Source organism: Pseudophryne corroboree, chromosome 4, assembly GCF_028390025.1.
Source record: "Pseudophryne corroboree isolate aPseCor3 chromosome 4, aPseCor3.hap2, whole genome shotgun sequence".
NCBI classification, from domain to species: Eukaryota; Metazoa; Chordata; class Amphibia; order Anura; family Myobatrachidae; genus Pseudophryne; species Pseudophryne corroboree.
Genome location: NC_086447.1, coordinates 55,647,725 through 55,673,320, shown reverse-complemented (window position 1 = coordinate 55,673,320; position 25,596 = coordinate 55,647,725). Strand labels below are relative to the sequence as shown.

At 45.2% G+C, this 25,596-nt stretch overlaps 1 protein-coding gene across 1 annotated transcript in view; it reads right to left on the bottom strand.

Annotated features, from left to right (window-relative positions):
• The window catches only part of EFR3B (EFR3 homolog B), a 305,942-nt gene extending 280,623 nt beyond the window's left edge, over positions 1-25,319 (bottom strand). Inside the window, exon 1 of the mRNA XM_063915063.1 lies at positions 25,093-25,319. Within this exon, the coding sequence (XP_063771133.1) occupies positions 25,093-25,099 (7 nt within the window). The 5' untranslated portion in view covers positions 25,100-25,319. The remainder of the gene's footprint in view (positions 1-25,092) is intronic.
• Between the last annotated feature and the right edge of the window lie 277 nt (positions 25,320-25,596).

The following is a 25,596-nucleotide window of genomic DNA, read 5'->3' as shown; positions in this document are numbered from 1 at the left end:
TCGGTGTGTACCCATCACAGCTGTCATTTATCTTGCACAATCTCTGACGTAACAGAAGCTGATAGGATACTATAAGCGACTACTCCATTTTATCTCTCTCTAAGGCTTGAGACATCTCCCCCGATAGATGAAAATGTGCCTATTTTTCAGCACTGACCCACTGCCCAATACGATTCTGCCTCTCAGGCGCAGGTTGATATTTATTGAAATACAATATTTAAATGCAAAAAAAAAAAAAGCACTACAAGTACCGTGCTGAAGTGACACAGCCTCCGTGCACCCCTCTTGGCAACTGTGCAATCACTGCAATGCACTTTAATTCTGACTATTAGGACGCGTAAGGGGTATTAGCTCTGTAGTGAGGCTTGGCCGTATAATACCCAGGAGCAATCTCTGCAGCGCACCAGCTGACGGTGCAATTTACCTCCCTACACGCGAGCCCGCAGCGAGATGCTAATTGTAAATCCAGGACTTCTTCCGTGGGCACGGCACAATTAGTGCGATTCTGCTTGCACTAAGCTGATGAAGGATAATCAGCAGAGTACACTTTGGGGCGGCAGCCAAGAGCGGAGTGCAGTTTCCAATAACAGCTGGAGGCCTAATCAGAGTATTGGTGATGGGGGGATATCAGGTGAAATGTCAGATGTCGCTCAGTTATCATGAACGGTGCATGAGAGTCAGCGGGAGATCACCAGCGTGATCCGCTCATCAGAGACTGACATCCGGACGGAGGTGGGGGCCCAGCTGTGAATGATTCATCTTCAGGCTACTGTATGTTAGAAGCCAGCGCCTGACTGCAGACAGCCCGACCAACCCACACACACTCCGCCGAACGCAGCTTCTCACGCACCCCATTAAGGGGGTTATTCAGAGTCGTTAGCAAACCTAAAAAGTTAGCAGGGGGGGCAGATGTAACATGTGCAGAGAGAGTTAGATTTGGGTGGGTTATTTTGTTTCTGTGCAGGGTAACTATTGGCTGCTTTATTTTTACACTGCAATTTAGATGTCAGTTTGAACACACCCCGCCCAAATCTAACTCTCTCTGCACATGTTACATCCGCCCCACCTGCAGTGTAACATGACAGTTAGGAGCTGATTGGCTGCCACTTGATCTCTCTCCAGGCTTTAAATGTAATTTCCAGTGAAAACTAAAGATTAGCGTTATACTGGATCTACAGCAGAGCCTTAACAGGGCTTTAATACGCCCCGCTCGTCACCGCCAGGCTGGGAAGAAGAAGCTGAAGCCGCTGCAGCCACTGGCACAAGGTAGGACAATGCTGGACCACCAGGGACTGTTTGTCGACAACTCAAACATATCGATATGATATTTGTCGACCACTCATACTCAACCCAGACCTGGAGGGAGGGAGGAAGTATGGTATATTACAGGTCTATAGGGGGAAGATGCGAGTAGACTTACGCTTCAAGCAAAAGGGTTGATTGGAAGCTTGAAAAATGACAGGAGCTGGTTGGTTGGTACTTTACCTCTCTCCACTTTAGCAAGCCAAGGATTACAGGGGGCATTTAGAGGGGTGAGGGGTGCCCTGATTAGTGAGGAGCAGCCGAGCATTTTCCTCCCTGCAAAATGAATTATTTCCTTGGGGTTGCAGACACCGGGACCTCATCCTATACCAGAACGGTACCATCGCTGGCTGCTCAGATGCCGTGAAACTACAAGCCCCAGCATGCTTTGCCAGGTAACTGATAGCTGAGACTTGTAGTACCACAACACCTGGGAAGCTCATGCTCGTCCAGGCCCCGCAAAGCAACACATCTACTACAGGAAGAGTAATGAGCATATACTGCAACTGCGCACTGGGCAGTCATCAGCTCACGTCTCGCCCTGGAATACGGCCGGCCAGCTCCAGAAGGAACCCACGGCTACAATTTGTCCTTCCACGTGTGGAGCCCCAGTGACAACCAGTTCGGAGGCCGCATCGTTGCCTGTTTGTCCCACGCTTACAGACACCGGTGGGGTGAGAGCAATGTGCATCTCTGCTGGACTCCAGATTAGGTACACAAGAGGAAACGCAGCAGCCGCTTGTTGTCAGGCCTCAGACATTGAATGAAAATGTAATGCTAAACTGAATAACAACGAAAAAACAGTCATGACAAAAGCGTCATACCGGGAAAACATTCACAGCGCCCACCGGCTCCCCACTACCGGCAAATATAATGCAGGACATAAGGACCACTAACCCACTAATAGTCCTGCAGCAACATTATTATACAATAAGCATCAGGGCCCAGATTTATCAAGCCCTGCAGAGTGATAATAGCACGGTGATAAAGTATCAGCCAATCAGCTCCTAACTGTCATTTCTGTAACACAGCCTGTAACATGGCAGTTAGGAGCTGATTGCTTGCCACTTTATCACTGTGCAATTTATCACTCTCCAAGGCTTGATAAATCTGGGCGTAGATCTATTGGGGTGTCACTAGACAGGCCAGCTCTTTCATATCACGCTAACTGCACAAATACAGAAATACAACCTCACTTCTCTAGCCGGTTATGCTGGGGCTAGTGGTTATCCAGCAGCCAACACTACTAGTATGACGGCATCACACAACCGATCACACCACCATCCTGCGGTCTGTAAAACCATGATAGGGAATTAATTCCCGCTTAACTCCCGAATTTTTAATGCGCAACGTGAAGTTATACTGTAGGCCTTTTAAAGGGTACAATAGAGTTACATTGTCGCAGGATTACACTTCATTATGCCCTGCACTTTGCAAATTCCACTACGCGTGACGGTTTTACACGGAACAAGTTGTCCAATAAGAGATAGATAGATAGATAGATAGATAGATAGATAGATAGATAGATAGATAGATAGATAGATAGATAGATAGATAGATACACACACACACACACACACACACACACACATATAATAAATACACATATAAAGTAGACAAATATACTGTATATATTATGTATATACACACACACACGCACATATACTGTACGTACTTGCTGTGTGTCTCTGTGTGTGTACAGTTTTCTTTTTACTTGTCTTTTAAACTCTGTCACAGCGCACAACAAGATGAACTACAAGTCTCAGCATGATCACGCCTGCAGCAAAAAACGCGCGTTATGCTGGGACTTGTAGTTGTACAGCAATTTAGAACATTTCAGGATTACAATACGGTAATAGAGGACTGTGATGAGTGAAGTCACATAGTTTTGCATTCCATAACGTAGCACAATTAATAGATAATCCCAGTGAACGCAGAGTCAATGATTTGTAGCTAGCGACCGGGTAATGTCTGACATCTACATGGAAATGTCTCTGCACAAAGAGCCTTTCACCATTGTGAGCATAACAGACGCTAGATCCCATATAACGCCAGTATATGGGAGCTAGAGAATGGGCAGCAACGTACCGCAGAAGTGGCACCGCAGGGGTCCATGTGTAAGCATTACATTCACAATATAGGAGGAGGAGTACTATGCCCATACATACAACTGCACACAGGTGCTGAGAATTACACCAGGCATGCAATCCAACGGAAGTGGGGGGTCATTCCGAGTTGATCGCTAGCTGCTTTAGTTCGCTGCACAGCGATCAGGCAAAAAAACTGCACTTCTGCACATGCGTATGCGGCGCAATGCGCACGCGCGACGTACTATTACAACGGCCGATGTCGTTTTACACAGGGTCTAGTGAAGCATTTCAGTCGCACTGCTGGCCGCAGAGTGATTGACAGGAAGAGGGCGTTACTGGGTGTCAACTGACTGTTTTCAGGGAGTGTTCGTAAAAACGCAGGCATGCCAGGAAAAACGCAGACGTGGCTGGGTGAACGCAGGGCGTGTTTGTGACGTCAAAACAGGAACTGAATAGTCTGAAGTGATCGCAAGCGCTGAGTAGGTCTGAAGCTACTCTGAAACTGCACAAAATTTATTTGTAGCCGCTCTGCGATCCTTCTGCTAAGCTAAAATACACTCCCAGTGGGAGGCGGCATAGCGTTTGCACGGCTGATAAAAACTGCTAGCGAGCGAAAACTCGGAATGACCACCATGGCACTTTGTGGTTGTCATTACATACAATAGAACAACAAATAATGATTACTATATGAAAGCTTTAGTACCAACGATGTCTCACTATTGATGCATGGGGACAGATCCTGGAAATGGCATCCCATATACAGATGAAGAGCACTGGTACTGTGCAGCGTACCGTAAATACAGAATAAATGTATATACCGAGAATTACATTCTGCAAACAAAATATCTGAAGTGGTACTGTGCAGCCGTCCATACACACAGAATAAATGTATATACAGAGAATTACATTCTGCAAACAGAACATCTGAAGTGGTACTGTGCAGCTGCCCGTACACACAGAATAAATGTATATACCGAGAATTACATTCTGCAAACAGAACATATGAAGTGGTACTGTGCAGCTGTCCATACACACAGAATAAATCTATATACAAAGAATTACATTCTGCAAACAGAACATCTGAAGTGGTACTGTGCAGCTGTCCGTTCCCACAGAATAAATGTATATACAGAGAATTACATTCTGCAAACAGAACATCTGAAGTGGTACTGTGCAGCTGCCCGTACACACAGAATAAATGTATATACCGAGAATTACATTCTGCAAACAGAACATCTGAAGTGGTACTGTGCAGCTGTCCGTACACAGTCACACAGAATAAATGTATGTACAGAGAATTACATTCTGCAAACAGAACATCTGAAGTGGTACTGTGCAGCTGCCCGAACACAGAATAAATGTATATACCGAGAATTACATTCTGCAAACAGAACATCTGAAGAGGTACTGTGCAGCTGCCCATACACAAAGAATAAATGTATATACAGAGAATTACATTCTGCAAATAGAACATCTGAAGTTGTACTGTGCATCAGTCAGTACACACAGAATAAATGTATATACAGAGAATTACATTCTGCAAACAGAACATCTGAAGTGGTACTGTGCAGCTGCCCGAACACAGAATAAATGTATATACCGAGAATTACATTCTGCAAACAGAACATCTGAATTGGTACTGTGCAGCTGGCCGAACACAGAATAAATGTATATACCGAGAATTACATTCTGCAAACAGAACATCTGAAGTGGTACTGGGTAGCTGCCCATACACAAAGAATAAATGTATATACAGAGAATTACATTCTGCAAATAGAACATCTGAAGTTGTACTGTGCAGCAGTCAGTACACACAGAATAAATGTATATACAGAGAATTACATTGTGCAAACAGAACATCTGTAGTGGTACTGTGCAGCTGCCCGAACACAGAATAAATGTATATACCGAGAATTACATTCTGCAAACAGAACATCTGAAGCGGTACTGTGCAGCTGCCCGAACACAGAATAAATGTATATACAGAGAATTACATTCTGTAAACAGAACATCTGAAGTGGTACTGTGCAGCTGTCTATGCACACATAATAAATCTATATACAGAGAATTACATTCTGCAAACACAATATGTTAAATTGTACTCTGCAGCTACCCATACACAAAGAATAAATGTATACACTGCAAATGACAACCAGCAAACATAACGTGTGAAGTGGTACTGTGCAGCTGTTTGTGTACACATAAAGAATGTATACACAGCAAATGACATCCATCCTTCAAAGATAACATGAAAAGTGGTACTATGCAGCTGTCCGTATGCGCAGAATAAATGTACAGACTATCACACCTAGGAAACAGAACATGTAAAGTGGTACTGTGCAGCTGTCTGTACACACAGAATAAAATAAGAATTTACTTACCGATAATTCTATTTCTCGGAGTCCGTAGTGGATGCTGGGGTTCCTGAAAGGACCATGGGGAACAGCGGCTCCGCAGGAGACAGGGCACAAAAAAGTAAAGCTTTTACCAGATCAGGTGGTGTGCACTGGCTCCTCCCCCCACGACCCTCCTCCAGACTCCAGCTAGGTACTGTGCCCGGACGAGCGTACACAATAAGGGAGGCAATTTGAATCCCGGGTAAGACTCATACCAGCCACACCAATCACACCGTACAACTTGTGATCTAAACCCAGTTAACAGTATGATAACAGAAAGAGCCTCTTAAAGATGGCTCCTTAACAATATAACCCGAATTTGTTAACAATAACTATGTACAGTATTGCAGATAATCCGCACTTGGGATGGGCGCCCAGCATCCACTACGGACTCCGAGAAATAGAATTATCGGTAAGTAAATTCTTATTTTCTCTATCGTCCTAAGTGGATGCTGGGGTTCCTGAAAGGACCATGGGGATTATACCAAAGCTCCCAAACGGGCGGGAGAGTGCGGATGACTCTGCAGCACCGAATGAGAGAATTCCAAGTCCTCTTTTGCCAGGGTATCAAATTTGTAGAATTTTACAAACGTGTTTTCCCCCGACCACGTAGCTGCTCGGCAGAATTGTAATGCCGAGACCCCTCGGGCAGCCGCCCAAGATGAGCCCACCTTCCTTGTGGAATGGGCCTTAACAGATTTAGGCTGTGGCAGGCCTGCCACAGAATGAGCAAGTTGAATTGTGTTACAAATCCAACGAGCAATCGTCTGCTTAGAAGCAGGGGCACCCAACTTGTTGGGTGCATATAGTATCAACAGCGAGTCAGATTTTCTGACTTCAGCCGTCCTTGAAATGTATATTTTTAAGGCTCTGACAACGTCCAACAACTTGGAGTCCTCCAAGTCGCCAGTGGCCGCAGGCACCACAATAGGTTGGTTCAGGTGAAACGCTGATACCACCTTAGGGAGAAAATGCGGACGAGTCCTCAGTTCTGCCCTATCCGAATGGAAGATTAGATAAGGGCTTTTATAAGATAAAGCCGCCAATTCAGATACTCTCCTGGCGGAAGCCAGGGCCAGTAACATAGTCACTTTCCATGTGAGATATTTAAAATCCACCTTTTTCAATGGTTCAAACCAATGGGATTTGAGGAAATCTAAAACTACATTTAGATCCCACGGTGCCACCGGAGGCACCACAGGAGGCTGTATATGCAGTACTCCTTTAACAAAAGTCTGTACCTCAGGAACTGAGGCCAATTCTTTTTGGAAGAATATTGACAGGGCCGAAATTTGAACCTTAATAGATCTCAATTTGAGACCCATAGACAATCCTGATTGTAGGAAATGTAGGAAACGACCCAGTTGAAATTCCTCCGTCGGAACACTCCGATCCTCGCACCACGCGACATATTTTCGCCAAATGCGGTGATAATGTTTCGCGGTGACTTCCTTCCTTGCCTTAATCAAGGTAGGAATGACTTCTTCTGGAATGCCTTTCCCTTTTAGGATCTGGCGTTCAACCGCCATGCCGTCAAACGCAGCCGCGGTAAGTCTTGAAAGAGACAGGGACCCTGTTGTAGCAGGTCCCTTCTCAGAAGTAGAGGGCACGGTTCGTCCGTGACCAACTCTTGAAGTTCCGGGTACCAAGTCCTTCTTGGCCAATCCGGAGCCACTAGTATTGTTCTTACTCCTCCTCACCGTATAATCTTCAATACCTTTGGTATGAGAGGCAGAGGAGGAAACACATATACTGATTTGTACACCCAAGGTGTTACCAGTGCGTCCACAGCTATTGCCTGTGGATCTCTTGACCTGGCGCAATACTTGTCCAGTTTCTTGTTGAGGCGAGACGCCATCATGTCTACCATTGGTCTTTCCCAACAGTTTATTAGCATGTGGAAGACTTCTGGATGAAGACCCCCCTCTCCCGGGTGAATATCGTGTCTGCTGAGGAAGTCTGCTTCCCAGTTGTCCACGCCCGGGAAGAACACTGCTGACAGTGCTATTACGTGATTCTCCGCCCAGCGAAGAATCTTGGCAGCTTCTGCCATTGCACTCCTGCTTCTTGTGCCACCCTGTCTGTTTACATGGGCGACCGCCGTGCTGTTGTCCGACTGAATCAACACCGGTTTTCCTTGCAGGAGTGGTTCCGCCTGGCTTAGAGCATTTTAGATTGCTCTTAGTACCAGAATGTTTATGTGAAGAGACTTTTCCAGGTTCGTCCATACCCCCTGGAAGTTTCTTCCTTGTGTGACTGCTCCCCAACCTCTCAGGCTGGCGTCCGTGGTCACCAGGATCAAATCCTGTATGCCGAATCTGCGGCCCTCCAATAGATGAGCCTTTTGCAACCACCACAGAAGATATACCCTTGTCCTTGGCGACAGGGTTATTCGCAGGTGCATCTGAGGATGCGACCCTGACCATTTGTCCAACAGATCCCTTTGGAAAATTCTTGCATGGAATCTGCCGAATGGAATTGCTTCGTAAAAAGCCACCATTTTTCCCAGGACTCTTGTGCATTGATGTACAGACACCTTTCCTGGTTTTAGGAGGTTCCTGACAGGTCGGATAACTCCTTGGCTTTTTCCTCGGGAAGAAAAACCTTTTTCTGAACCGTGTCCAGAATCATCCCTAGGAACAGCAGACGTATCGTCGGAAAACAGCTGCGATTCTTGGAAAATTTAGAATCCAGTCGTGCCGTCGAAGAACTACTTTAGATAGTGCTCTTCCGACCTCCAACTGTTCTCTGGAACTTGCCCTTTTTAGGTCGTGCAAGTAAGGGATAATTTAGATGCCTTTTTTCTTTGAAGAAACATCTTTTCGGCCATTACCTTGGTAAAAAGGCCCGGGGTGCCGTGGATAATTCAAACGGCATCGTCTGAAACTGATATTGACAGTTCTGTACCACGAACCAGAGGTACCCTTGATGAGAAGGACAAAATTTGGACATGGAGGTAATCCTTGATGTCCAGGGACACCATATAGTCCCCTTTTTTCCGGTTCGCTATCACTGCTCTGAGTGACTTTATCTCGATTTGAACCTTTTATGTAAGTGTTCAAAACATTTTAGATTTAGACTATGTGTCACCAAGCCGTCTGGCTTCAGTACCACAATATAGTGTGGAAAAATAATACCCTTTTCCTTGTCGTAGGAGGGGTACTTTGATTATCACCTGCTGGATATACAGCTTGTGAATTGTTTCCAATGCTGCCTCCCTGTCGGAGGGAGCCGTTGGTAAAGCAGACTTCAGGAACCTGCGAGGAGAAGATGTCTCGACTCTCCAATCTTTACCCCTGGGATAATACTCGTACGATCTAGGGGTCAACTTGCGAGTGATCCCACTGCGCCCTGAGACTCTTGAGACTACCCCCCCACCTTGAGTCCGCTTGCACGGCCCCAGCGTCATGCTGAGGACTTGGCAGACGCGGTGGAGGGCTTCTTTTCCTGGGAAAGGGCTGCCTGCTGCAGTCTACTTCCCTTACCTCTATGTCTGGGCAGATATGACTGGCCTTTTGCCTGCATGCCCTCATGGGAAAGGAAAGATTGAGGCTGAAAAGACGGTGTCTTTTTTAGCTGAGATGTAACTTGGGGTAAAAAAGGTTGGATTTCCCAGCTGTTGCTGTGGTCCCCAGGTCCGATGGACCGACCCCCAAATAACTCCTTCCCTTTATACAGCAATACTTCCATCTGCCGTATGGGATCTGTATCACCTGACCACTGTCGTGTCCCTGACATCTTCTGGGAGATATGGACAACGCACTTATCTTGATGCCAGAGAGCAAATATCCCTCTGTGCATCTCACATACATATATATAGAATGCATCCTATTAAATGCTCTACATGAATAAAATATTTTCAGTCAGGGAATCCGACCAAGCCAACCCAGCACTGCATCTCCAGGCTGATGGCGATCGCTGGTCGCAGTATAACCACCGTATGTGTGTATATACTTTGTAGGATATTTTTCCAGCTTCCTATCAGCTGGCTCCTTGAGGGCGGCCGTATCTGGAGACGGTAACGCCACTTGATAAGCGTGTGAGCGCCTTATCACCCTAAGGGGTGTTTCTCAACGTACCCTAATTTCTGGCGGGAAAGGGTATAACGCCAATATTTGCTATCGGGATAACCCTACGCATCATCACACACTTCATTTTATTTTATCTGATTAAGGAAAAACTACAGGTAGTTTTTTCACTCCCACATAATACCCTTTCTTGTGGTACTTGTAGTATCAGAAACACGTAACACCTCCTTCATTGCCCTTAACGTGTGGCCCTAATGAGAAATACGTTTGTTTATTCACCGTCGACACTGTATTCAGTGTCCGTGTCTGTGTCTGTGTCGACCGACTGAGGTAAATGGGCGTTTTTTAAAAACCCCTGACGGTGTTTCTGAGACGCCTGGACCGGTCCTAATAGATTGTCGGCCGTCTCATGTCGTCAACCGACCTTGCAGCGTGTTGACATTCTCACGTAATTCTCTAAATAAGCCATCCATTCCGGTGTCGACTCCCTAGAGAGTGACATCACCATTACAGGCAATTTCTCCGCCTCCTCACCAACATCGTCCTCATACATGTCGACACACACGTACCGACACACAGCACACACACCGGGAATGCTCTGACAGAGGACAGGACCCACTAGCCCTTTGGGGAGACAGAGGGAGAGTCTGCCAGCACACACCAAAAACGCTATAATTATATAGGGACAACCTTATATAAGTGTTTCTCCCTTATAGCATCTTTTATATATATACAATATCGCCAAAATCCGTGCCCCCCCTCTCTGTTTTAACCCTGTTTCTGTAGTGCAGTGCAGGGGAGAGCCTGGGAGCCTTCTCTCCAGCTTTTCTGTGAGAGAAAATGGCGCTGTGTGCTGAGGAGATAGGCCCCGCCCCTTTTCCGGCGGGCTCGTCTCCCGCTATTTTTGAAGTTAGGCAGGGGTTAAATATCTCCATATAGCCTCTGTGGGCTATATGTGAGGTATTTTTTGCCTCTAATAAGGTTTTTATTTGCCTCTCAGAGCGCCCCCCCCAGCGCTCTGCACCCTCAGTGACTGTTGTGTGAAGTGTGCTGAGAGGAAAATGGCGCACAGCTGCAGTGCTGTGCGCTACCTTTATGAAGACTCAGGAGTCTTCAGCCGCCGATTTTGGACCTCTTCTCTCTTCAGCGTCTGCAAGGGGGCCGGCGGCGCGGCTCCGGTGACCATCCAGGCTGTACCTGTGATCGTCCCTCTGGAGCTAGTGTCCAGTAGCCAAGCAGCAAATCCACTCTGCACGCAGGTGAGTTCACTACTTCTCCCCTAAGTCCCTCGTTGCAGTGATCCTGTTGCCAGCAGGACTCACTGTAAAGTAAAAAACCTAAGCTAAACTTTCTCTAAGCAGCTCTTTAGGAGAGCCACCTAGATTGCACCCTTCTCGTTCGGGCACAAAATCTAACTGGAGTCTGGAGGAGGGTCGTGGGGGGAGGAGCCAGTGCACACCACCTGATCTGGTAAAAGCTTTACTTTTTTGTGCCCTGTCTCCTGCGGAGCCGCTGTTCCCCATGGTCCTTTCAGGAACCCCAGCATCCACTTAGGACGATAGAGAAATGTATATACCAAGAACCACATTCTGCAAATCTGAAGTGGTACTGTGCAGCTGTCTGTACACACAGAATAAATGTATATACCGAGAGACACATTCTGCAAATCTGAAGTGGTACTGTGCAGCTGTCCATGCATACAGAATTAATGTATACACTGAGAATTACACCCGGCAATCAGAATATGCGAAGTGGTACTGTGCAGCTGTCTGTACACACAGAATAAAGTTATACACTGAGAATTACATCTAACAACAGAACATGTGAAGTGTTACTTTGTAACTATCCGTACACACAGAACAAATGTGTGCACCCTTAATTACATCCAGCAAACAGAGCATATGGAGTAGAACTGTGCAGCTGTCCATACACACAGAATAAATGTATATACTGAGAATCGCATTCTGCAAATCTGAAGTGGTACTGTGCAGCTGTCCATGCACACAGAATGAATGTGCAGCTATCCATGTAGAAAGAATGAATGTATACACTGAGAATTACACCTGCCAATCAGGACATTTGACGTGGTACTGTGCAGCTGTCCATGTAGATAGAATGAATGTTTACACTGAGAATTACACCTGCCAATCAGGACATGTGAAGTGGTACTGTGCAGCTGTCCATGTAGAAAGAATGAATGTATACACTGAGAATTACACCTGCCAATCAGGACATGTGAAGTGGTACTGTGCAGCTGTCCATGTAGATAGAATGAATGTATAAACTGAGAATTACACCTGCCAATCAGGACATGTGAAGTGGTACTGTGCAGCTGTCCATGTAGATAAAATGAATGTATAAACTGAGAATTACACCTGCCAATCAGGACATGTGAAGTGGTACTGTGCAGCTGTCCATGTAGATAGAATGAATGTATAAACTGAGAATTACACCTGCCAATCAGGACATTTGAAGTGGTACTGTGCAGCTGTCCATGTAGATAGAATGAATGTTTACACTGAGAATTACACCTGCCAATCAGGACATTTGAAGTGGTACTGTGCAGCTACCCATGTAGATAGAATGAATGTTTACACTGAGAATTACACCTGCCAATCAGGACATTTGAAGTGGTACTGTGCAGCTGTCCATGTAGATAGAATGAATGTTTACACTGAGAATTACACCTGCCAATCAGGACATGTGGAGTGGTACTGTGCAGCTGTCCATGTAGATAGAATGAATGTTTACACTGAGAATTACACCTGCCAATCAGGACATTTGAAGTGGTACTGTGCAGCTGTCCATGTAGATAGAATGAATGTTTACACTGAGAATTACACCTGCCAATCAGGACATGTGAAGTGGTACTGTGCAGCTATCCATATAGAAAGAATGAATGTATACACTGAGAATTACACCTGCCAATCAGGACATGTGAAGTGGTACTGTGCAGCTGTCCATGTAGATAGAATGAATGTTTACACTGAGAATTACACCTGCCAATCAGGACATGTGAAGTGGTACTGTGCAGCTATCCATGTAGAAAGAATGAATGTATACACTGAGAATTACACCTGCCAATCAGGACATGTGAAGTGGTACTGTGCAGCTGGCCAATGGGCATAATTCAGAGTTGTACACTATGCAATGTTTTAGCAACTGAGCAGTTATCGGCAGACTGCGCATGCGCTGCGATTGCACTGCGCATGCGCAAAGGTTAAAGAAAGTGACTGAAAATTCTAGGGACAAATATTTAAAATGTAGGTCATTGTAAAGTCATTTCCTCCACTGCCAGCCACCATCTTGTCAGCAGCACTGAGCCACCTCAGAATCACTTCTCCATTTCTCACCGTTCTAGAATCCACCATAACAAACAGACGTATTGTTCTAGTCACAGAACAATGACGCTGCGATGGGAAGGGGTGGGGGGGTGGGGTCAGACACAATGACCCCGGCTGAGGAAGTCCCTGTCTTCCCCTCATGTACTGCAGCAATCACACTACTGAGATCATTACACACCAATAACACTTGTGTGTAATTGTGTTTTCTATGACAGACACAGACGGTGGCTCCCAGTCCTTGTCAGTCCGCGCACTTAGGGTTCAATCAAGAGAAAATCCAGTACCACAGTCTGTGGATTATGTCCATGTAATTAAAGACTAATCCACACAAAACTCCAAATTGCAAGAACAGAATAATGAATGCATGCACTAAACACAGCTGAAACAGTAAATATACACCCCGAACATATTGCTCGTTTGCAGCAGTGAAAAAACAGGACTGTCATCCTGCCAGGTACTTCCCCCGCTGCTCGGAGTCCAAGTTCTTCCTCTACAGCAGTGACAGGCAAATCAATACCCTTCAGGGGCCGCACTGGGCGTCCCCCTCACCTTCAGAAGGGCCGCACACTACCCTTTATCTCAGTAACCAGGTTAAACAATACATTGAATAAAAGAGGCAGCTACCACTAGTGACACATCAGCAGCATTTTACTCAAGTGCTACAAACTATAACAAACCAAAGTAGGTAGCTGGGGGCCACAGGTGAGGGCTGTAGGGCGCCTATACCGCCCTAGCACCACCTCTTGCCATCACGGCTCACGTTTGTGTGTATTTCATAGTTGGACTATAAAACTTTGTCTAATGTTCGCGGCCTACGTATAAATCCATCCGTAATCCCAGGAGCAGCGTCGAAATGGTCTTAAACACCATCAGAGGAAATCACTGGCACAGCCATCACAAATCGCATACCCTTCACAATACGGGCCCAGCTCCCTTTCCTGCCAGAGCTGCAAAACCCAAAGAACCTTGCGTCTGTCAAATGAGAGTTTATTGTATCCTCTCATGAAACAGGACTATGCAGAAAATCAGGACAGCAGGGACCCGGGAAATGGATCCGCACTTACAGAACTGCAAGCTAAACTCTATTTGCATGGTATGCCAGCCGGCAAACCTGTGCCGGGCACCTGGATACCACCTGCTGTTCCCTTTGGTGGCAGAATAAATGTGTATTCTCACGGGCGGATAGTAAAGACATTTTCAGCTGCAAATCAGGTTTCTCTCCAGGTTACATAATGCACTGAACAGAGTAATAACTAAGCTATAGCAGGGGCAGGGAATATTAAAGACGACAAAATTATCATAAGGAACGGCTCAGTGGTTAAGAGGACCGCCTGCGTCACAATGGGCAAAACATGTTTAAAGCCCAGTAAATGTGAATAGAGAAATTGAGGAACTGTGACCAATCCCTTCACCAAACAGGAAGACGACAAGTTATAGATAAGGCGACCTCTCAATGCCAGTTATCTGTGCCAGATCTTGTCCTTACCCATTCTTGGTTACATTCTACCCTCCCTTACCAATCAATCAGCTCCTAACTGCCATGTTACAGGCTGTGTTTTAAAAATGACAGTTAGGTGCTGTTTGGTTGGTACTTTATCACCGTGCAATGTATCACTCTCCAAGGCTTGATAAATCCTGCCCTGAATCTCTTAGATCCCACTGTTACCTCAGCAGAACTGGTCTGCATCCAGGCACCCAAAATTAGATTATGAGCCAGTGCGGCCAGGGAACCAGAGCCTGGAGACTGTTCTCACTGCTGCAGAAAGTCATGGATGCCGCGCAACAAACACACAAATATAACAACAAAGTTTCTCTAGCTATAAAAAATATTCAGGAATCAATTTAAATGTAAATTCCACAGACGAGCAGCCCAGGGCCGCCTCTAAAGATGCAAATGTTCCCATGTTGCTGTTTTCTATCCTATTTATATTACTCCCGATTCATTGTAACTTTATGTGGTAATGTGAATTTACAGGATTAACACCCAATAGAAAGTGTAGTAAATTGAAATTTGTCACCCATTCCCTCAGGGTAAGTATTTAAATGTGCCAGGCAGGAATGCGGGCATTTACTGGGAATGCCAGCGACAGCTCGGGGAGGGAGATGTAAACTGGGCGTCACAGTCACAATAACAAGGCGGCCTGGTGCTCACAAGCCACACATGAGTTATAGGGTTAGTACTATTATGTAGGACTAGAGGAAAGTGTCCAAAAGATGTGCGCCAGGTGACAGGGCACTGCAGGGAATTCATAACAGGGCACAATGACAGGGCACTGCAGGGAATTCATAACAGGTCACAATGACAGGGCACTGCAGGGAATTCATAACAGGGCACAATGACAGGGCACTGCAGGGAATTAATAATAGGGCACAATGACAGGGCACTGCAGGGAATTCATAACAGGGCACAATGACAGGGCACTGCAGGGAATTCATAATAGGGCACAATGACAGGGCACTGCAGGGAATTCATAACAGGGCACAATGACAGGGCACTGCAGGGAATTCATAACAGGTCACAATGACAGGGCACTGCAGGGAATTCATAATAGGGCACAATGACAGGGCAATGCATGACATTCATAATAGGGCACAATGACAGGGCAATGCATGACATTCATAATAGGGCACAATGACAGGGCACTGCAGGGAATTCATAACAGGGCACAATGACAGGGCACTGCAGGGAATTAATAACAGGGCACAATGACAGTGCACTGCATGGAATTCATAATAGGGCACAATGACAGGGCAATGCATGACATTCATAATAGGGCACATAATAGGGCACAATGACAGGGCAATGCATGACATTCATAATAGGGCACAATGACAGGGCAATGCAGGGAATTCATAATAAGGCACAATGACAGGGCAATGCATGACATTCATAATAGGGCACAATGACAGGGCAATGCAGGGAATTCATAATAGGGCACAATGACAGGGCAATGCAGGGAATTCATAATAGGGCACAATGACAGGGCAATGCATGACATACATAATAGGGCACAATGACAGGGCACTGCAGGGAATTCATAATAGGGCACAATGACAGAGCAATGCATGACATTCATAATAGGGCACAATGACAGGGCACTGCAGGGAATTCATAATAGGGCACAATGACAGGGCAATGCATGACATTCATAATAGGGCACAATGACAGGGCAGTGCAGGGAATTCATAATAGGGCACAATGACAGGGCACTGCAGGGAATTCATAATAGGGCACAATGACAGGGCAATGCATGACATTCATAATAGGGCACAATGACAGGGCAAGGCATGACATTCATAACAGGTCACAATGACAGGGCACTGCAGGGAATTCATAACAGGGCACAATGACAGGGCACTGCAGGGAATTCATAACAGGGCACAATGACAGGGCACTGCAGGGAATTCATAATAGGGCACAATGACAGGGCAATGCATGACATTCATAATAGGGCACAATGACAGGGCAATGCATGACAGGGCACAATGACAGGGCACTGCAGGGAATTCATAACAGGGCACAATGACAGGGCACTGCAGGGAATTAATAACAGGGCACAATGACAGTGCACTGCAGGGAATTCATAATAGGGCACAATGACAGGGCAATGCATGACATTCATAATAGGGCACAATGACAGGGCAATGCATGACATTCATAATAGGGCACAATGACAGGGCAATGCAGGGAATTCATAATAGGACACAATGACAGGGCAATGCATGACATTCATAATAGGGCACAATGACAGGGCACTGCAGGGAATTCATAATAGGACACAATGACAGGGCAATGCAGGGAATTCATAATAAGGCACAATGACAGGGCAATGCATGACATTTATAATAGGGCACAATGACAGGGCAATGCAGGGAATTCATAATAGGGCACAATTACAGGGCAATGCAGGGAATTCATAATAGGGCACAATGACAGGGCAATGCAGGGAATTCATAATAGCGCACAATGACAGGGCAATGCATGACATACATAATAGGGCACAATGACAGGGCAATGCAGGGAATTCATAATAGGGCACAATGACAGGGCACTGCAGGGAATTCATAATAGGGCACAATGACAGGGCAATGCATGACATTCATAATAGGGCACAATGACAGGGCACTGCAGGGAATTCATAATAGGGCACAATGACAGGGCAATGCATGACATTCATAATAGGGCACAATGACAGGGCACTGCAGGGAATTCATAATAGGGCACAATGACAGGGCACTGCAGGGAATTCATAATAGGGCACAATAACAGGGCAATGCAGGGAATTCATAATAGGGCACAATGACAGGGCAATGCATGACATTCATAATAGGGCACAATGACAGGGCAATGCCTGAAATTCATAATAGGGCACAATGACAGGGCAATGCCTGACATTCATAATAGGACACAATGACAGGGCAATGCAGGGAATTCATAATAGGGCACAATGACAGGGCAATGCCTGACATTCATAATAGGGCACAATGACACTGCACTGAATGACATTCATAATAGCACACAATGACAGGGCAATGCATGATATTCATAATAGGCACAATGACAGGGCAATGCATGATATTCATAATAGGGCACAATGACAGGGCAGGGAATGGCAGGGAATTCATAATAGTACACAATGACAGGGCACTGCATGACATTCATAATAGGGCACAATGACAGGGCAATGCATGACATTCATAATAGGGCACAATGACAGGGCAATGCATGACATTCATAATAGGGCACAATGACAGGGCAATGCATGACATTCATAATAGGGCACAATGACAGGGCAATGCCTGAAATTCATAATAGGGCACAATGACAGGGCAATGCCTGACATTCATAATAGGACACAATGACAGGGCAATGCAGGGAATTCATAATAGGGCACAAAGACAGGGCAATGCCTGACATTCATAATAGGGCACAATGACAGGGCACTGAATTACATTCATAATAGGACACAATGACAGGGCAATGCATGATATTCATAATAGGGCACAATGACAGGGCAATGCAGGGAATTCATAATAGGACACAATGACAGGGCAATGCATGATATTCATAATAGGGCACAATGACAGGGCAATGCAGGGAATTCATAGTTGGGCACAATGACAGGGCAATGCAGGGAATTCATAATAGGACACAATAACAGGGCAATGCAGGGAATTCATAGTTGGGCACAATGACAGGGCAATGCAGGGTATTCATAATAGGGCACAATGACAGGGCAATGCATGACATTCATAATAGGGCACAATGACAGGGCAATGCATGATATTCATAATAGGGCACAATGACAGGGCAATGCATGACATTCATAATAGGACACAATGACAGGGCAATGCATGACATTCATAATAGGGCACAATGGCAGGGCAATGCATGACATTCATAATAGGGCACAATGACAGGGCAATGCATGACATTCATAATAGGGCACAATGACAGGGCAATGCATGACATTCATTATAGAACACAATGACAGGGCAATGCATGACATTCATAATAGGGCACAATGACAGGGCAATGCAGGGAATTCATAATAGGGCACAATGACAGGGCAATGCATGACATTCATAATAGGGCACAATGACAGGGCAATGCATGACATTCATAATAGGGCAAAATGACAGGTCAATGCAGGGAATTTATAATAGGGCACAATGACAGGGCAATGCATGACATTCATAATAGGGCACAATGACAGGGTACTGCCTGACATTCATAATAGGACACAATGACAGGGCAATGCAGGGAATTCATAATAGGGCACAATGACAGGGCAATGCATGACATTCATAATAGGGCACAATGACAGGGCAATGAAGGGAATTTATAATAGGACACAATGACAGGGCAATGCAGGGAATTCATAATAGGGCACAATGACAGGGCAATGCAGGGAATTCATAATAGGGCACAATGACAGGGCAATGCAGGGAATTCATAGTAGGGCACAATGACAGGGCAATGCATGACATTCATAATAGGGCACAATGACAGGGCAATGAAGGGAATTCATAGTTGGCACAATGACAGGGCAATGCAGGGAATTCATAATAGGGCACAATAATAGGGCAATGAAGGGAATTCATAGTAGGGCACAATGACAGGGCAATGCAGGCACAAATAGTCAGATGAAGAATTCCCCTGTGAATAAAGTGCTGAGGTAAGACAGGGCAATGTGCAGCTATGTATCAATCCCCTCCACACATGTACCAGACGCTATCAAGCTGGGGGTCCACTAAACACGGCAGTGACCCCTATACTACCAGGACAGCATGTGCCAACCACAGGAAACAGATGTCTCTTTGCAAAATTCACTGTGCCAGCTGCAGGTTATACACAGGATATACATACATATTATATATACAGTATACACAGAGCACTCTATATACCATGCACTGTGCCAACTGCGGGTTATACGCAGGATATACATACATATTGTATATACAGTATATACAGAGAACTCTATATACCATGCACTGTGCCAGCTGCAGGTTATACACAGGATATACATACATATTATATATACAGTATACACAGAGCACTCTATATACCATGCACTGTGCCAGCTGCGGGTTATACACAGGATATACATACATATTATATATACAGTATACACAGAGCACTCTATATACCATGCACTGTGCCAGCTGCGGGTTATACACAGGATATACATACATGCTATATATACAGTATACACAGAGCACTCTATATACCATGCACTGTGCCAGCTGCGGGTTATACACAGGATATACATACATACTATATATACAGTATACACAGAGCACTCTATATACCATGCACTGTGCCAGCTGTGGGTTATGCACAGGATATACATACATATTATATATAGAGATGAGCGCCTGAAATTTTTCGGGTTTTGTGTTTTGGTTTTGGGTTCGGTTCCGCGGCCGTGTTTTGGGTTCGAACGCGTTTTGGCAAAACCTCACCGAATTATTTTTGTCGGATTCGGGTGTGTTTTGGATTCGGGTGTTTTTTTCCAAAAACACTAAAAAACAGCTTAAATCATAGAATTTGGGGGTCATTTTGATCCCAAAGTATTATTAACCTCAAAAACCATAATTTACACTCATTTTCAGTCTATTCTGAATACCTCACACCTCACAATATTATTTTTAGTCCTAAAATTTGCACCGAGGTCGCTGTGTGAGTAAGATAAGCGACCCTAGTGGCCGACACAAACACCGGGCCCATCTAGGAGTGGCACTGCAGTGTCACGCAGGATGTCCCTTCCAAAAAACCCTCCCCAAACAGCACATGACGCAAAGAAAAAAAGAGGCGCAATGAGGTAGCTGTGTGAGTAAGATTAGCGACCCTAGTGGCCGACACAAACACCGGGCCCATCTAGGAGTGGCATTTTTGTTCTCCATATTTTAATAGGCACAACTAAAAGGCACCTCAGGTAAACAATGGAGATGGATGGATTGGATACTAGTATACAATTATGGACGGGCTGCCGAGTGCCGACACAGAGGTAGCCACAGCCGTGAACTACCGCACTGTACTGTGTCTGCTGCTAATATATAGACTGGTTGATAAAGAGATAGTATACTCGTAACTAGTATGTATGTATAAAGAAAGAAAAAAAAACCACGGTTAGGTGGTATATACAATTATGGACGGGCTGCCGAGTGCCGACACAGAGGTAGCCACAGCCGTGAACTACCGCACTGTACTGTGTCTGCTGCTAATATATAGACTGGTTGATAAAGAGATAGTATACTCGTAACTAGTATGTATGTATAAAGAAAGAAAAAAAAACCACGGTTAGGTCACTGGTATATACAATTATGGACGGGCTGCCGAGTGCCGACACAGAGGTAGCCACAGCCGTGAACTACCGCACTGTACACTGGTTGATAAAGAGATAGTAGTATACTCGGAACAACTAGTATGACTGACTATGACGGTATAAAGAATGAAAAAAAAACCACGGTTAGGTGGTATATATTATAATACAATTATGGATGGACGGACTGCCTGCCGAGTGCCGACACAGAGGTAGCCACAGCCGTGAACTACCGCACTGTACACTGGTTGATAAAGAGATAGTAGTATACTCGTAACAACTAGTATGACTGACTATGACGGTATAAAGAATGAAAAAAAACCACGGTTAGGTGGTATATATTATAATACAATTATGGATGGACGGACTGCCTGCCGACTGCCGACACAGAGGTAGCCACAGCCGTGAACTACCGCACTGTACACTGGTTGATAAAGAGATAGTAGTATACTCGTAACAACTAGTATGACACTATGACGGTATAAAGAATGAAAAAAAAACCACGGTTAGGTGGTATATATTATAATACAATTATGGATGGATGGACGGACTGCCTGCCGACTGCCGACACAGAGGTAGCCACAGCCGTGAACTACCGCACTGTACACTGGTTGATAAAGAGATAGTAGTATACTCGTAACAACTAGTATGACACTATGACGGTATAAAGAATGAAAAAAAAACCACGGTTAGGTGGTATATATTATAATAATACAATTATGGATGGACGGACTGCCTGCCGACTGCCGACACAGAGGTAGCCACAGCCGTGAACTACCGCACTGTACACTGGTTGATAAAGAGATAGTAGTATACTCGTAACAACTAGTATGACTATGACGACGGTATAAAGAAAGAAAAAAAAATACCACGGTTAGGTGGTATATAATTATACAATTATGGATGGACGGACTGCCTGCCGAGTGCCGACTGCCGACACAGAGGTAGCCACAGCCGTGAACTACCGCACTGTACTGTGTCTGCTGCTAATATAGACTGGTTGATAAAGAGATAGTATACAACAATATACTACTATACTGGTGGTCAGGCACTGGTCACCACTAGTCACACTGGCAGTGGCACTCCTGCAGCAAAAGTGTGCACTGTTTAATTTTAAATTAATATAATATTATGTACTCCTGGCTCCTGCTATAACAACCTGCAGTGCTCCCCAGTCTCCCCCACAATTATTATAAGCTTTTATACATTGATGTGCAGCACACTGGGCTGAGCTGAGTGAACACAGACTGAGTCACACTGTGTGACTGCTGTGTATCGTTTTTTTCAGGCAGAGAACGGATATAGCAGAGAACGGATATATTAAATAAAAGTTAACTTAACAACAACTGCACTGGTCACTGTGGTAAACTCTGTCTGCACAATCTCTCTCTCTCTCTCTCTCTTCTAATCTATTCTAATGGAGAGGACGCCAGCCACGTCCTCTCCCTATCAATCTCAATGCACGTGTGAAAATGGCGGCGACGCGCGGCTCCTTATATAGAATCCGAGTCTCGCGAGAATCCGACAGCGTCATGATGACGTTCGGGCGCGCTCGGGTTAACCGAGCAAGGCGGGAAGATCCGAGTCGCTCGGACCCATGAAAAAAAAAGTGAAGTTCGTGCGGGTTCGGATTCAAAGAAACCGAACCCGCTCATTTATATATACAGTATACACAGAGCACTCTATATACCATGCACTGTGCCAGCTGCGGGTTATACACAGGATATACATACATGCTATATATACAGTATACACAGAGCACTCTATATACCATGCACTGAGCCAGCTGAAGGTTATACACAGGATATACATACATACATATTATATATACAGTATACACAGAGCACTCTATATACCATGCACTGAGCCAGCTGAAGGTTATACACAGGATATACATACATACATACATACATACATACATATTATATATACAGTATACACAGAGCACTCTATATACCATGCACTGTGCCAGCTGTGGGTTATACACAGGATATACATATTATATATATAGTATACACAGAGCACTCTACATACCATGCACTGTGACAGCTGCGGGTTATACACAGGATATACATACATACTATATATACAGTATACACAGATGACTCTATATACCATGCACTGTGACAGCTGCGGGTTATACACAGGATATACATACATACTATATATACAGTATACACAGATGACTCTATATACCATGCACTGTGCCAGCTGCGGGTTATACACAGGATAACATACATACTATATATACAGTATACACAGAGCACTCTGTATACCATGCACTGTGCTAGCTGCGCTTGACGACAATATAGGACAAGTACAGGGTAAATAAACATAGCTACATCATCAGATGACACTGGAATAAGTATCAGGTGGCAGAAGACTGCTGGATTTGGGGCAGTTGAAGATTATTAAAGTAAGAGAAAGGATAAGCACATGAGGGAAGAGGGCCCTGCTCGTGAGAGCTTACATTCTAAAGGGGAGGGGTAGACAGACAGGGATGACACAGACGGGGTACATAGAGAGCGTGGAACAGAGGGTTAGGATGAGATTTGGCTGGGTTTGGTGAAGAAGTGGGTCTTGGGAGCCCGTTTGAAGTTTTGTAGAGTGATGGAGAGTCTGAGGGGGAGAGGGAGGGAATTCCAGAGAAATGGAGCAGCACGTGAGAAATCTTGTAGGTAGGAGTGGGAGGAGGTAATCAGAAGACAGGAGAGGCGGCATGCCTTAGCGGAGCGAAGAGGACGGGTGGGAGAGTAAAGGGAGATAAGGTCAGAGATGTAACTGGGAGAGGAGTGGGTGAGGGCTTTGTAAGTGAGTGTGAGAAGCTTGAAATGGATTCTGAAAGGGAAGGGGAGCCAGTGAAGGTCTTGTAGGAGAGGAGAGGTAGACGTAGTGCGTTTATATACAGTATACACAGAGAACTCTATATACCATGCACTGTGCCAGCTGCGGGTTATACACAGGATATACATATTATATATACAGTATACACAGAGCACTCTATATACCATGCACTGTGCCAGCTGCGGGTTATACGCAGGATATACATACATACTATATATACACAGTAAACACAGAGCACTCTATATACCATGCACTGTGCCAGCTGCGGGTTATACACAGGATATACAGACATATTATATATACAGTATACACAGAGCACTCTATATACCATGCACTATGCCAGCTGCGGGTTATACACAGGATATACATATTATATATACAGTATATACAGAGCACTATATATACCATGCACTGTGCCAGCTGTGGGTTATACACAGAATATACATATTATATATACAGTATACACAGAGCACTCTATATACCATGCACTGTGCCAGCTGCGGGTTATACACAGGATATACATATTATATATACAGTATATACAGAGCACTATATATACCATGCACTGTGCCAGCTGCGGGTTATACACAGGATATACATACATGCTATATATACAGTATACACAGAGCACTATATATACCATGCACTGTGCCAGCTGCGGGTCACACAGGATATACATACATATTATATATACAGTATAGACAGAACACTCTATATACCATGTACTGTGCCAGCTGCGGGTCACACAGGATATACATACATATTATATATACAGTATAGACAGAACACTCTATATACCATGCACTGTGCCAGCTGCGGGTTATACACAGGATATACATACATGCTATATATACAGTATACACAGAGCACTATATATACCATGCACTGTGCCAGCTGCGGGTCACACAGGATATACATACATATTATATATACAGTATAGACAGAACACTCTATATACCATGTACTGTGCCAGCTGCAGGTCACACAGGATATACATACATATTATATATACAGTATACACAGAGCACTCTATATACCATGCACTGTGCCAGCTGCGGGTTATACACAGGATATACATACATGCTATATATACAGTATAGACAGAGCACTCTATATACCATGCACTGTGCCAGTCGCGGGTCACACATGATACAGATACTGTATATAGACAAGTCTCACACAGATACACTGGCAGGGTGAGGGTGCATATACCCTGGCAGTGCCCCTGTGGGCAGGGTGTGCAGGGAGAGGCAGCCCCTTACCGTACATCGCTGCTCTGCTCTCCCCGACTGCAGCATCAGAGAGGGGGCTGGGGATGAATGGAGGAGCTGCTGAGGCTCATTCAGCTTGTGGAAGCCCAGCTCGTCTCCCGGGGAATAGGGAGGACTCTGTGCAATGTTCCCTCCCAGCCTCTGCTACTACCCTCCCTCCCCACTACATCACACAGTGCACACATTCACACTGCTCCTGCTCTCTCTCCCCACACACTACATCCCCGGATCCCTCTGCTACTACCCTCCCTCCCCACACACTACATCCCCCCACTACATCACACAGTGCACACATTCACACTGCTCCTGCTCTCTCTCCCCACACACTACATCCCCGGATCCCTCTGCTACTACCCTCCCTCCCCACACACTACATCCCCCTCTGCTACTACCCTCCCTCCCCACTACATCACACAGTGCACACATTCACACTGCTCCTGCTCTCTCAGTCTCTCTCCCCACACACTACATGATCCCCGGCCCCCTCTGCTACTA